We start from the raw sequence: 15,234 nt of genomic DNA on the forward strand, positions 1-15,234 counted from the left end.
ACTACTCTGAAGGTTTCCTATTGCTTGCGTGATCACAGTAGTGATATCTTGGATAGTAGCTGCGGTTTGGGGAGGGATAATGGATCTAGGGGTGGTCACATTTGATTTGCACCAAGAACACTCCCAATTGAAACCTTTGTTCTCCTGCATTTTGATAACTAGTTAATACTCTGAGTTAGATATTTTCAGGCAGTGATAACATATCCATGTTCCAAACACATTACAAAGTACTGTTTTAAAGTCCTAAACTATTTCTAAAGTATAGAACAGTAATCTTTACACATTTTTCGGGGGGCTCTGTCTGAGACGTTTTAATTTGGGCCGCATTTAAGTCATGAACAAATTTTCCACCAACAGAACATTTTAAAGACAACACCGACAGAAGAAAATCAATATATATAGACGTTGAAATCTCCGAGGAATTAAACTTATGTATTATTAGTTGGAAAACACATAAATCGAATAAAACTCCAAGGTGAGTAACTATAATTTAATACTTTAGGGTCTAATGATTATGAAAAATAATACACTAGGATTGGAAAAATGTCTTAAGACACTCAAATTGAGCCAATAATTTACAAGTTAAATTTCACAGGATCATATGGGTTTGCCTTGACAAATTTTCGAGGTAGACAGAATGTGGGAAGTGCAATACTCAAATCACCTATTCCCAGCAGTTTAAGGATTAAAATCCCGCTGGTACCAATTCGGCCTCTTGTTTGTTTGCTATTGCTCCCTTCTGCACAAATTATCCACTAAAAAAAACGCGAAAACGGACGAGCCAACGTAATCAATGCTGTTTCTAGTATTTAGCGTTTGGCAACTGCGCTTTATTACTGGCTGCAAATTTGGAAGAAGGAGAAGAATACTGAATTCAGCCTGGACTTATTTACAAACAAACAAACAGCTGTTTATTAGCAGACAAAGGACAAGTCCCTTGGGAATAGAAAATAAAATTTTCTAACATCAAAAAACAGGTAAATAAAGTGAAACACCTGGGAAAACCTCTTAAAATGAAACTTAATATCAAATATAAGCAGGTATGGTAATATATGGGTAGAAATAAATGTTCTTTCTCACAGATTTGGTCAATAATCCTTTATTCACTTTCACACCTCCCAGTTGCTGTTGAGTTGTCGAATAATAACAATAATTTTAAAACAATAAAATAATTTTAAAAAAATTATAAAACAATAATTTTTAATATTTATGTGTTTTATCTTAAATACCTTTTGTTTTAGTATGTTATATATTCTTTGGCTAAAAGAAACACAGTAAGATTTGTAAACTGCTTTAAAACATTTTTCTGTGTCTGCTCTGTGCTGGTACTATTATAACCTAATTTGTCTATTTTAACCGTATTTTTTACGTTTTGTTTTGTTGCTAACGTTTATCTCAGTGTAGTCTATTCCACAGAGATAGATTTCTGGGAGGATTGTTTACAAAGTAATGAAACTACTTTTTAATCTATTGTTTAAGTAAAACAATAAATTAGTATTGACATTAGTTTTCTATTAGTTTTACAATATTATGTTGAAATAGATAAATAAATTTGTATAGAGCTTAGTTTTATATTAGTTTTTTACATAAGATTTAAATTATAATGCGTACTCTACCCAAATCATTTGGCTAGACATCAGTTTTACCTTAGTTATAGGAGCTAATCTTGAAGTAAATCAATACGTTATAATTGACATTAGTTGTATATTAGTTTTACAAGCTAATCTTGAAGTAAATCAATAAACTATGCTAGACATAAGTTTTTAAATAGTTTTACATTCAAATCTCGAAGCCAATCAATAATGTTAGTAATCAGTTATCAATTTGTTTTTGCAATAATGTTACAAGATAATTTTGAAGTAAATTAATAAGTTTTTATAGCCATTAGTTTTATATTACCGTATTTTTAAAAGCTATCTCTAAAGAAAACCAATAAGCTTGGCTAGAAATTAGTTTTACATTTTACATTAGTTTTACATGCTAATTTCAAAGTAAATCCATAAATTAGTCTAGAGAGTATTCTTATATTTGTTTTATAATCTACTTCCTTATTAAATACGTAATTATGGCGATAACTTAGTTTTATATTAGTTTTTTTTTTACATTAGTTTTAAAAGTAAAATTATAATGACATCAATTTATTAGGCTATACACAAGTTTAACATTCCGATATCGGAATAATGGGTCACACTGTATTTAGAAGCAGAACACCATTCCAGGAGGATCTTATATAGGAGGACAACCGTAGCAGGGCATAGGAACCAGGTTTATGAACAATGGCCTCTAAAAAGAGCTGCCTCAACCCTTTTTGGGGTACATGCAAGACTGGGACCCTGCAATCAACTCTAATCCCACTTGAGGAGTGGTACCCCTCAAGGAAATTATAGAGTTGAAACAGCACAGCATTTGCACAGGATTCTGATGAATGGACTATTCTTCTGGTCTTGGTATGTTTTGAAGGGCATCTTTGGGCTGAAAAATCTATTCCTAGCAGATTTATATACTATGTGCTACCTATCTGTTGTAACATAATATTTGAAGTCATGAATGTAGAATTAGTTTGAGGTAACAATCCTGAGATTTTCTGTGCAGTATTTTGACTCTTGTTGATAAAATAGGATTTCCAAGTGCCGAAAATCATGTTGTTACCAAGATGGGCCCAGGATTGCACAAAGCCTCCAATCATAGAGGTCCAAGGGACTTCTTGCTTTCCGGTTCTAAGCTGACTTCGTCCCTTTTGTTGAGACTCGAGGACATATGGGATATCCGTCCTGAACTGTTATCTGGGATCATTGATTCTCGTGGGGCCAAAATGATTTCTATGATTTAAGTAACATGAAAATTGGAACTTGGAATGCCACAATTTAGAAAAATTATAATTTTATTGTCATTTTGACTGATAAAGTGAGATGATTTGGATTAGACTGAATTGTTATTTAAGAGAGTCATATGCCAGGGGTAGAAAGCTTGAAATTAGGAGATACAGAATTTGTTGACTCCGGCAGGAAAGATGGGGTACATAGACAGGGAGTAGGGCTCTTTGTGAATAAGAAAGCTGCCAAATCTTTTTTAGGATGGAAAAGTATTAATAATAGGGGCCTTATTGCTCATTGTATTACTAGAATCAACAGTGCATCATTTATTTCAGTATATGCCCCTGTAGAACCATGTATGTTATATGTTAGAAACGCAGATGAATTTTAGTTACAGTTACAAGAGCAAAAAGACTGGATTAACGATCTGCATATTATTTTTTTACAAAGAGATTTTGGTAACCAGGCTGGAAGAAATAGGTATAAACGGTATCATAGCCTTGGTATATTTGGGTGTAGGAAAAGAAAACAGTAATGGATACAGACTTTTGCAATTTTTTAGGTATGACAATCTAGTTATAACCAATACGGTGTTTGGTCATAAAATGGCTCTTAAGTTAACATGGTATTCACGTGATGGTAAGACAGCAAACCTTATTTATGATGTTATAGTAAAGCGAAGACTGGCAGGATCAATACAGGATACTAGGGTATACAGGAGTGGTGTTATTGATCTTAAAAGTAAAGATCACCATCTAGTAGTGTCAAGGGTTAATTTAAAGCTCAAATTTCGGAAAGGTAATGACTTCACGGGCAGGTATGTTATTGGGAAACTCAAGGATTAGATTTGAAAGAAACTTCTCAGAAACAGTCGAATGCTAAACTCCAGAGTTTACAAATTGGTAATTTGGACAATGGTTGAAGTTATTTCCGAAAAATTATTTGTGTAGTTGCTGAAGGTGTCTTTAGGAAGAAAGCAGGACTGCAGCTAAGAATATTAGTGAAAAAGCTTTATGTTTAATAGAAAGGAGAAAGGACTTGTACAAGAATTATCTGATTGGTAGATTATATGAAAACAAAAGGAATGTAAAGAAAGTGGAGAAAGCATTAAAATATGAACTAAGGAGGTGTGAAGTGGAGGCCATGGATAAAATTGCCGAGGATCTGGAAGATGCAGCTAGACGGCATAATAGTAAAATATTGTATTGGCATGTTAATAAATTTTGAGGGAGTAGTCAATCCAGACATGGCCCAGTTAAAGATAGGAATGTGGCCACAATTATCGATAACGAAATAATTAATGAGAGAGAGGCGAAACATTTTGAAAATTTGCTGAACCAAGATACAGTTGCAGAAAAACATATAGATGAAAATGAAAAAGCTTTTGACACATTGGATTTGAAGGAAGATATGTTTTGCGTGGAAAGATTAGCAACAGTACTAAAAGTATTAAAAATTATTAAGGCTCCAGGTGCTGATAGGGTGGTAAATGAGTTTCTTAAATATGGTGACTATGAGGTTAGAAATAAGTTACTAAAGATTATGAATATGATTTTTGAAAAAGGGGAAGTGCCTAACGATTTTAGGAAAACCTTAATTAAGCCACTTTATAAGAAAGGTGATAAGAGTCAGTGTTGTAATTATCAAGATATTAGTCTGGTCTCTGTTGGTAGCAAATTACTTAGTAATATGATACTTTTTAGACTGAGAGATGCTGAAGACAAAGTTTTAAGAAAAGATCAGTGCAGTTTTAGAAAAGGTAGAGGATGTGTCAACCAAATGTTCACTCTTAAGCCAATAATTGAGAAGCGCCTGAGTTGTAAAACACCTTTGGTCGTCAGTTTTATCGATTATGAGCAAGCGTTTGATTCTATTGGTATAAGAGCTTTAGTAAAAGTTTTATCCTTTTATGGTATACCAGACAAATACATTAAAGTGATTAGTGCTTTGTAAGAGAATAACACTGATGTGGTTAAGGTAGGAAATGAGGTTAGCAGCTGGTTTTGTATTTAATCAGGAGTTAAGCAGGGTTGTGTTTTATCCCCCTTTATATGGATTATTTTGATGGACTTTGTCTTAACTACTACTACTACTACTAACAACTCATCACAGCACCAAGCCACCTGAGGCCAACACAGCTACGCACGCTCCTCCTCCACCCCAACCTATTCAAAGCCTCCCTTTTTACACCCGCCCACGAAGTTCCCATTTCCTTTAAATCTTTCTTTATGACGTCCTCCCACCCCAGACGGGGACGACCTGCTTTCCGTTTAGCCCTAGATGGTTGGCCAAAAAGAACAATCTTTGGTAATCTGTCATACTTCATCCACACAACATGCCCTAACCACCTCAACCTTTCTTTCATTAGAGACCTAGAAAGCGGTATTGAACCACATTTTTCGTATAGCCTATTGTTTGAAATATGGTCAGTCAGTCGGGTACCCAGAACAATCCTTAAGCAATTTCTCTGGAAAACATCTAGCAAATCTTCATCCGCTTTTCGGAGCGTTCATGCTTCAGACCCATATTTGACCACTGTCATCACTGTAGCTTCTAAGATTCTAATCTTGGTTTGCAGACTTATCTTCCTATTCTTCCAGACTTTTTTTAACTGTTAAAAAACACCCTGAGCCTTGGCTATTCTATTTTTAACATCTTCACTGCTCCCACCATCTTTACTAATAATACTACCAAGGTAGGTGAAACTGCCCACCTGATCAATCTTTTCAGTACCAAACGTAACCTTTCCATCTTCACTTATTCCTATCCTTAGTGACTTAGTCTTCCTAACACTAATTTTCAAACCAATTCTAGCACCCTGAACTCGCACAACCTCTAAAACTTCATTCATTTTGCTCACACTTTCATCTAGGATGCTTAAATCATCAGCAAAATCCAAGTCCATGAGACTTTTCCCTCCCCATTTGATTTTGTGGTCTCCCATTGCCTTTCCTGTGCTCCTTAAAACAAAGTCCATCAAAATAATCCATATAAAGGGGGATAGAACACAACCCTGCTTAACTCCTGATTTAATACTAAACCAGCTGCTAACCTCATTTCCTACCTTAACCGCAGCAGTGTTATTCTCGTACATAGCACTAATCAATTTAATGTATTTGTCTGGTATACCATACAAGGATAAAACCTTTACTAAAGCTCCTCTATCAACAGAATCGACAGTAGTCAAATATGGCTCTTAAGCCTGGGCGCTTCGAAAAGCGGATGAAGATATGCAAGATTTTTTTCAGAGAAATTTCTTAAGGATTGTTTATATTTTTGATTTATTTTTCAAACAATAGGCAATACGAAAAATGAGGTTTAATACTGCTCTCAAGGGCTATAGTGAAAAAAAGTTTGAGGTTGCTAGGGCACGTTGTGTGGATGATGTATGACATATTGCCAAAGATTGTTCTTTTCGGCCCACCATCTACGACTAAACGGAAAGCAGGTCGTCATCGTCTGGGGCGGGACGACGTCAAAAAGATAAGATAAGCAGCTTTGTTATATACTATATATATATAGTTGTGATATCACCATGGGTTCGATACAGCCACCTGGCAAAACTACATATTAATTCTTAAAGTTGTAACCTTTTTTAATTTTTTTATGTATCGAAAAAACTATGTAGACACTGTTAAGATCTGACCATGGTGCTAGTCATGCCGCATGATTTTTAGGAATGATTTGTCTGTAAGAAATAACATCCACCTAAGTGATTTTTATCTTAAATTCTTAATTTATCAAAATGCAAAGTTCCACAAAGATCACATTTTATATTCAATGATTCTATGTTCTTGTGATTAATAGTTTTGCACTTTAAGGCATCTTTGTAGGTTTTTAGCCTAATGTATTTTGGGATACATTTTTTTACCGTCGTAAATTTTAATTGTATCCTAAAGCCATATTTCATTCTTCTTCAGTTTCATTTTTGACTTGTATTGATTTTTGCTTTTCTTTGTCATTTAACAGCAAAATTCTTTATTCTTCATTTCAGTTTTATACTTTATGGTACTTGCTTTCTCTCTAGGCCTACTTTTAATTCTTGCTGACATTTATCTTCTAACCACATGTTTCTTTATTTTTGATGTGGCATATCTTTTAAACTTGTACCGTACTGGTTTGCTCTTAACTTACATTTCAATTTGCTGTATTTCTCATTCTTGGAAGGTTTCTTCCTGCGATTTCTTGTGTTGTTTGGTTTCGTTTTTGATTGATAATAATTGTTGACGAATCAAGTATTCTAATTGTATGTATATTTTTTCTTCAGTTTAACTTATTATTTAGCTTTATAATCAATTACCAATTATCACCTTTATGAATTTAATCAATTACCTTTATTTATCTATTCTCCCTTAAAATTAAATGTTACTTTTCATTTTTGTAGTTAATTGATCATTGAGTATCAAGTATGCAGTTAGGCAAGCTATCTTATAATACAAATTGCAATGGAGTGCCCAACTTCATTCATAAGGTAGCAGCAGTAAGCTAACTGTATTATATTTCTGACTTTGAATACTGCACTCCACTAGCAGATATAAAGTATATATGATACAGTACTTTTGATAGTACATATAAAATTATGGAGGAAGACATTTATGGCTAGTATATGTCTTACCACTGCGTTAGCCTACATTATTATTTGTAATTTAGAAAACTATTGATATTCCTTACTCCAATCTATGCCAAGTTACATTTGTTACTTTTTTAAAAGTTTCGTACATTAAAATACTTTTCCCTCAAAGTAATGCTGTCAAAACAAAAGTCGTGCTACTAAAGTGTTGATAGCTCTTCGATTTAAGCTATTGGCGCCTTGGGAACTGTTTGCACACTTGCTGTAGATCTATTTGGCATGTTATTGCAAGACAGAAAATTCCAGGATGCCATTTTTTCAAAATATTTTTGACAAGCACTGATTTTTGCTGTTGCATATAATACTTGTTGTTATGTATATTCTAACCTTATATTTTTTTCTTCATTTTCAATTTTGACTTTTAATAGTCGTTCTTTCACGTATCTAACTATAGGGTGCTATGTTCTTCATGGTCTAGGTTATTTATTTGTGTTTGAAACTGGATTAAATTAAATTGAAACTGCATTAAATGCCTTTTGCAAAAAGACTCAAAATACTTTGTATTTTATGCTTATCTATGGCTCTTGTATAAATTTGCCTGCATTAAAAAACACTAATAATGATATAACCCGCTACTGAGGTAAATATGATGTATGATTTTAAAATGTGCTCATAAATATGATGTCACTCACGTGAATCTTTTTTTCCAAGTTCTTAACAAAATTTTTCAAACTCAAAATTTTAGCTCACTGAAGGACAATTTTTTTCGAATAATGTTTCTGAACAATTGGTAACACTGGGATATGCTTTATCTTTATTAACTTTCTAAAAAAAAAAGGTTAGTAAGGTGCCGATAACAAGGATGAACAGGTAACTTCTGGTGAATTTTTGTTTCAAATCAACGCCATTATAAGGGTTTTTGAGCTCTGTCAATATTTATGTGCTCTGTCTGAGGTTATAGCTGCCACTGAAACCATGTTATATCGAAAATCTATTAAATTAGGATTGTTTTTTTTTCTTTTTTACATAAGGATACTGTCTTCAAGTGTAATTAAAGAGTCATAGGCAGCGCGCTAGCGCTGCCTAAGTAAAGAACGATGTGGCCACATTTTTTTTTCTTCTTCATCTTAGTCAGGCATCGTATCGAAGGAATTGTCGTAGAAACTTGGAAAAGGGCTCATTCGATTGGAAATTGGAGTGGCTAGTGCCCTTTTTAATAGTCGAAAGTGATTGGAGGACAACTATCCCCCCCCCCTACGCCCATTATTCCCCCAAACACATCCAATCAAAATTTTGAGATAGCCATTTTGTTTAGCGTAGTTGATTTCCACATAGAAAATATGTTTTTGAGGAGGACACTCCCCCACAACCCTCAGGGCAAGGCTTTTAAGTTATGCCCTGAGGGTATTTAAGAACGATGTTGGCACAATGTACTATGTATTTTTTTTCCTTTAGAGCAGGGCACTTCATATGGAAGGGGTCGTCGTAAAAACTTCAAAAGAAGCTCATTCGATTGGAAATTCAGAGTTCTAGTGCCCTTTTCAATAGTCGGAAGTGATTAGAGGGCAACTAGCCCCCCCCATGCCCATCATTCCCCCAAACACATCCAATCAAAATTTTGAGATAGCCATTTTGTTCAGCGTAGTTGATTTCCAGATTGAAAATATGTTTTTGAGGAGGAAACTCCCCCTCAAACCTCAGAGCACGGATTTTAAGTTATGCCCTGTGGGAATATAAGATTTTATAGAAGGCGTTGTCGTAGAAACTTCAAAACAGGCTCATTCGATTGGAAATTTGAAGGGCTAGTACCCTTTTTAATAGTTGAAAGTGATTGGAGGGCAACAACCCCCCCCCCCCCCGCCCCTCCACGCCCATCATTCCCCCAAACACATCCAATTAAAATTTTGAGATTGGCATTTTGTTCAGCGTAGTTGATTTCCACGTAGAAAATATGTTTTTGAGGAGGACTCTCCCCGACAACCCTCAGGGCCAGGGTTTTAAGTTATGCCCTGAGGGCATATAAGAACAATATTGGCACAATGTACTATGTATTTTTTTTCCTTTAGAGCAGGGCACTTCATATGGAAGGGGTCGTCGTAGAAACTTCAAAAGGGGCTCAGTCGATTGAACAGTGAGAGTTCTAGTGCCTTTTTAATAGTCGAAAGTGATTAGAGGGCAACTAGCCCCCCCCCCTGCCCATCATTCCCCCAAACACATCCAATCAAAATTTTGAGATAGCCATTTTGTTCAGCGTAGTTGATTTCCAGATAGAAAATATGTTTTTGAGGAGGAAACTCCCCCTCAAACCTCAGGGCACGGGTTTTAAGTTATGCCCTGTGGGAATATAAGATTTTTATGGAAGGCGTTGTCGTAGAAACTTCAAAACAGGCTCATTCGATTGGAAATTTGAAGGGCTAGTACCCTTTTTAATAGTTGAAAGTGATTGGAGGGCAACAAGCCCCCCAGCCCCTCCACGCTCATCATTCCCCCAAACACATCCAATCAAAATTTTGAGATTGGCATTTTGTTCAGCGTAGTTGATTTCCAGATAGAATATATGTTTTTGAGGAGGAAACTCCCCCATAACCCTCAGGGCAAGGGTTTTAAGTTATACCCCGGGGGCATATAAGGTTTTTATAGGTGTTGTCGTAGAAACTTCGAAAAGGGCTCATTTGATTCGAAATTGGAGAGGCTAGTGCCATTTTTAAGAGTCGAAAAAGATTGAAGGGCAACTAGACCCCCCCCCACGCCCATCATTCCTCCAAACAAATCCAATCAAAATTTTGAGAGTCATTTTGTTCAGCGTCGTTGATTTCCAGATAGAAAATATGTTTTTGAGGAGGAAACTCCCCTACAACCCTCGGGGCAAGGGTTTTAAGTTATGTCGTGATGGCATATAAGAACGATGTTCGGACAATGTACTATGTATTATTTTTTTTCTTTAGAGAAAAGCACATCATATGGAAGGGGTCTTCGTAAAAACTTCAAAAGGGGCTCATTCGATTGGAAATTGAGAGTTCTAGTGCCATTTTTAATTGGCGAAAGTGATTGGAGGCCAACTAGTCCCTCCCCCCTACTTCCATCACTTCCAAACACACCCAATCAAAATTTTGAGATAGCCATTTTGTTCAGCGTAGTTGATTTCCAGGTAGAAAATATGTTTTTGAGAAGGACACTCCCCCACAACCCTCAGAGCAAGGGTTTTAAGTTATGCCCTGGGCGTAGAAACTTCAAAAGAGGCTCATTCCAACGGAAATTCGAAGGGCTAGTACCCTTTTTAATAGTCGAATGTGATTGGAGGGCAACTAGCCCCCTTCCCCCGCCCATTATTCCCCCAAACACATCCAATCAAAATTTTGAGATAGCTATTTTGTTCAGCGCAGTTGATTTCCAGATAGAAAATATGTTTTTGAGGAGGACACTCCCCCACTACCCTCAGGGCAAGGGTTTTAAGTTATACCCTGGGGGCATATAAGGTTTTTATAGAAGGCGTTGTCGTAGAAACTTCTAAAAAAGCTTATTCAATTGGAAATTCAAAGGGCTAGTGCCCTTTTTAATAGTCGAGTGATTGGAGGGCAACTACTCCCCCCCCTTGCTCATCATTCCCCCAAACACATCCAATCAAAATTATGAGATAGCAATTTTGTTCAGCGTATTTGATTTCCAGATAGAAAATATATTTTTGAGAAGGACACTCCCCCACAACCCTCAGGGCAAGGATTATAAGTTATGCCCTGGAGGCATATAAGGTTTTTATTGAAATCTTTGTCGTAAAAACTTGAAAAAGGGTTCATTAGATTTGAAATTCAAAGGGATAGTACCTTTTTTAATAGTCAAAAGTAATTGGAGGGCAACTAACCCCCCTCTCACACCCACCTTTTCCCCAAAAACATCCAATAAAAATTTTGAGATAGTCATTTTGTTCAGCGTAGTTGATTTCCAGATAGAAAATATATATTTTGAGGAGGACACTCCCCCACAACTCTCAGGGCAAGGATTATAAGCTATGCCCTGGAGGCATATAAGGTTTTTATTGAAATCTTTGTCGTAGAAACTTGAAAAAGGGCTCATTCGATTTGAAATTTCCTTTTTAATAGTCGAAAGTGATTTGAGGGCAACTAACCCCCCTCTCTCGCCCACCTTTTCCCCAAATACATCCAATCAAAATTATTAGATAGCCATTTTACTCAACGTATTTGAAAGTTTTGGAAATTAGGTCTATAAGGATTACAACACCTCCGCCCCCAGAGCCCTCAGGGCAAGGGTCGTAAGTTATGCCCTGTGGGTATATAAAGTTTTTATTGAAAGCGTTGTCGTATAAACTTCAAAAGGGCTCATTCAATTGGAAATTGAAAGGGCTAGTGCCTTTTTTAATAGTTGAAAGTGATTGGATAGCGACTAACGCCCCTCTCACGCCCAACATTTTCCAAAACACATCCAATCAAAATTTTGCAGGCCAAACTATAAAGTCTTAAAAACGAAAAGATTTAAAGTATTATTTTCTTTTTACCTGAAAAGACTATGTCAATATAAAACAAACAGAAATTAATTTATAAAGCCTTTTCCTCAAAATAAGTTTTTCAACGAAAAGTAAAGAACTCCATGTAACAAAAAATTAACAAAAATAAAATCAAATAATCTACCAAGCGTGAAACTACTACAAATCAGCATCGATAAATAAATGAAGTCCAAAACGAACGGAAATTACAATAATTAATCGAGTCAAACTCAAAACGAGCAGAAATCAACATAAGTTGGGTGCAAAACCCCTATGCCTTCCCAAAGCCAGAACAAAATTTGCACTTTACCGAAAAAGTACAAATGAATGTGCATTGTCAGTTTAATTTAAATAGACTGATATTTAGTAATCAAAATGCTTTTATTATTTGATCTACTAAAACTACAAAAGTAAAAACATTTATATTTTTTCAGCAAAGAGCAATTTTTTTGTTTTTGAATTAGTTTTTGAATTTTCTCACCCTTTTTCATTGCTGAAGGAATTTATCCTCTGGTTTCAAATTTATTAGGATAAAACATGTTTTGGAATGGTTAAAAGTCATTTTCATCCATCTATTATTACATCTTTTGTTTTTTAGGACACTTGTCTGAATTCTGTGTTGTATACAAGTGTTGATGACGGCATAGTACTTCTCATAATTTGCATTGACTCTGTTCCTAGATCTTTCATTGACTTGCAAAAACTTCTTAAAACGGCTGATCTCATCACAGCTTCTGAGGAATCTTTAATTAAAAACGGTAATTCTATACGTTTAAATGTTCTGTCAAAGAATTAAAAAAAAAGCTACTTTACTTTGGAAAATAATAGTCCCTTTTTTTGCCTTTTTCATTACGTGGTCATAAGAAATAAAATGTAACCGCGTATGTTTTTGGATCTAACGATTAAGACCTGAAGGTTGATAAAAGTGGCTTCTTTGTGCCACTAAATTTATTTGAATTCTCATTATTAACCTTTATTTTTAATTTTAGCGAGTCAAGTAATCATCCCGTAGAGAATTTTTCTGTCAACCTTTTCCCTGTGCAGGTATGATGGACAATATATTACCACCAAATCAGGGGTAGCCCTGGAGCTTCATATGGGAATATCAATGACTTCATATGGGAATATCAATGGCTTCATATGGGAATATCAAGTTATAAGACTTGTAAGAGAGTAATTAAAATATTTGACTTCAGCTGTTAATTTTTGGGGCATTTAACTTTATGTATTTATATAAATTTTACATTTTTACTTTTAAATCAAAATAAAAAATAGTTTAATTTTTTTTTAGTGAGATTAACTTCAAAAACTTTTATATTTGTTGAGAGGAAATTCGTTCAAGTACGAAAGAAAACCTACTTACTCTAGAAAATAATTGTCCCTTTTTTTCTCCTTTTTCATTAAGCAGTCTCAAGGAAAAAAATGTAACAGTGTATGTTTTTGAATCTAAAAATTATAACCTGATGGGTGATAAACGTGGCATCTTTGTGCCACCAATTTTTTCTTTAATTCAGATTATTAGCTTTTATTTTTAATTTTGGTGAGTCAAGTAATCATCCCGTAGAGAATTTTTCTGTCAATCTTTTTCCCTGTGCAGTTATGATGAAGGATATATTACCACCAAATGAGGGGTAGTCTTGGGGCTTCTGATAGGAATATCTAGTTATAAGACGTGTAAGAGAGGAACAAAGCTTTTAGAATTCAGCTGTTAAATTTTGGGAGAATATATTTTGTATTTTATTGTTTTGGAACTAATGCAGAAACCCCCGCGATTGATAGGTTGTGATTCTTAAGCTGTAAAATCTTATTTTTTTTATTTTATATTTTCATTCATTTTTTTTTATTGAGTACGTTATTCTAAAATTACACTTATCTAGCTGTTAGTTCTATGTTATGTATTTTTTTTTTAAGAATTGCAGTTTTTAGTTTGTTATTTGGTTATGAATTTTGTTGCGTGTTTCATTTTTTCCTTTTGCTTTATAAGGAGCGGATTTAAACATAATTTGAGAAAAAACCTGAATAGCCAATAAATTTAATTCTATGTATGTATATAATATCTGTATATTTACATTTTTACACGTAACTAAAAAGAAAAAGCAGTAGCATTTGTTTAGTAAGCTTTGTTTAATTTAAAATTTGTTTTAGAATTTGAAGGCGCTTTACCATGTGACCTTGAGAAGCCCTTTTATGTTTCAAACCATCTTTTGTCACCAAAACGTGAAGATGTTCCCTTGCTGAATTTACCTGGCATTTCAGGACAATGTAAATTTGAATATGACACCCAGGAATTGCAACCCAAATGTTCTAACAATGAAGGTACATCTGATTTTTTTGTTGTTGATTGACACGTATTGGATAATATTTTATTTTACAAAAACAGGACAAAATAACTTAATCTTAAAATGGAACATTTGTTTTATCTTTTTCCAATGTTCAGGTGTTTGCCAAACCGCTTTTGTAGTCTTTAATGAATTGAATTGAAAATCAAGTATTTTGCAGTAGGTAGCTAATTGTAGAAATAGAAAAGCCAAGACGGTTAGTCCAAGAAATTGAGGGCAATTTGAGAAGCTGTAAAATCTTAGTTTTTTGATCATATATTTTTATTCAATATTTTTTTTTATTGAGTACAATATCCAAAATTTACACTTATCCAGCTATTAGTTATATGTTTTTTATTTTTTTTTTAACAATTTAAGGTTTTGTTTGATCTATTTTAATGAATTTAGTTTTATGTTTCAGGTTTTATTTTCATTCGTAAAAAGTAGTTTAAAAATGATTTGAGAAGAAAACTGTATAGCCTAACCAGCCTGGGATAATAGCCTATCGCCCATCGCCCTGGCCATCGTCCTGTGTTCCGTGTTCCCAACTTTTGAAGAAAGCATCCCTCGCCAATTGCCCAGTCTTTCGAATCGGTTGCTATGTTACCAAATTTTGTCTCCTTTAACTTAAAGGACTATAAAAAATACTTTAACACAATTAACTCACAGCAGAGAAGATTCTAAGGGGTCAGACACTTCTTTTTGGGACTAAACCTTATCTGCTTGACTAGTAGCTCATTTTAAAGCCTATTTTTTCGCTGATTCGTAATATATACGTCTTATCGCGTTTACTATTCATGAATTCAATTTATTTCCCAAATAAAGTTTTTTTAAGACATTGAAAATCCTTGTATTACAAAAAAGCGAGTGATGGCCTTGCTTCGCCTTTCTTTGGCTTATTATGTCCTATACAGTGTTTTCTTAAAGTGAAAAAAAATTTACAATAACATTAGCATAAAATTCAATATTCCCTTCGATGTTTTAGCTCTTTGTGACCTCTTTATTTAGCCGGGGCGATTTTTTTATCGCGCTTGT

The 15,234-nt window shown here is 34.5% G+C and overlaps 1 protein-coding gene across 1 annotated transcript in view; it reads left to right on the forward strand.

Moving 5' to 3' along the window:
* Nucleotides 1-15,234, forward strand: part of LOC148948156 (uncharacterized) — a 165,059-nt gene that overhangs the window by 63,016 nt on the left and 86,809 nt on the right. Inside the window, exon 2 of the mRNA XM_089096122.1 lies at nucleotides 14,027-14,197. Within this exon, the coding sequence (XP_088952248.1) occupies nucleotides 14,027-14,197 (171 nt within the window). The remainder of the gene's footprint in view (nucleotides 1-14,026; nucleotides 14,198-15,234) is intronic.

Source organism: Artemia sp. Qi Xiang Cuo, chromosome 10 (genome assembly GCF_049724085.1).
Source record: "Artemia sp. Qi Xiang Cuo chromosome 10, ASM4972408v1, whole genome shotgun sequence".
Taxonomy (NCBI): domain Eukaryota; kingdom Metazoa; phylum Arthropoda; class Branchiopoda; order Anostraca; family Artemiidae; genus Artemia; species Artemia sp. Qi Xiang Cuo.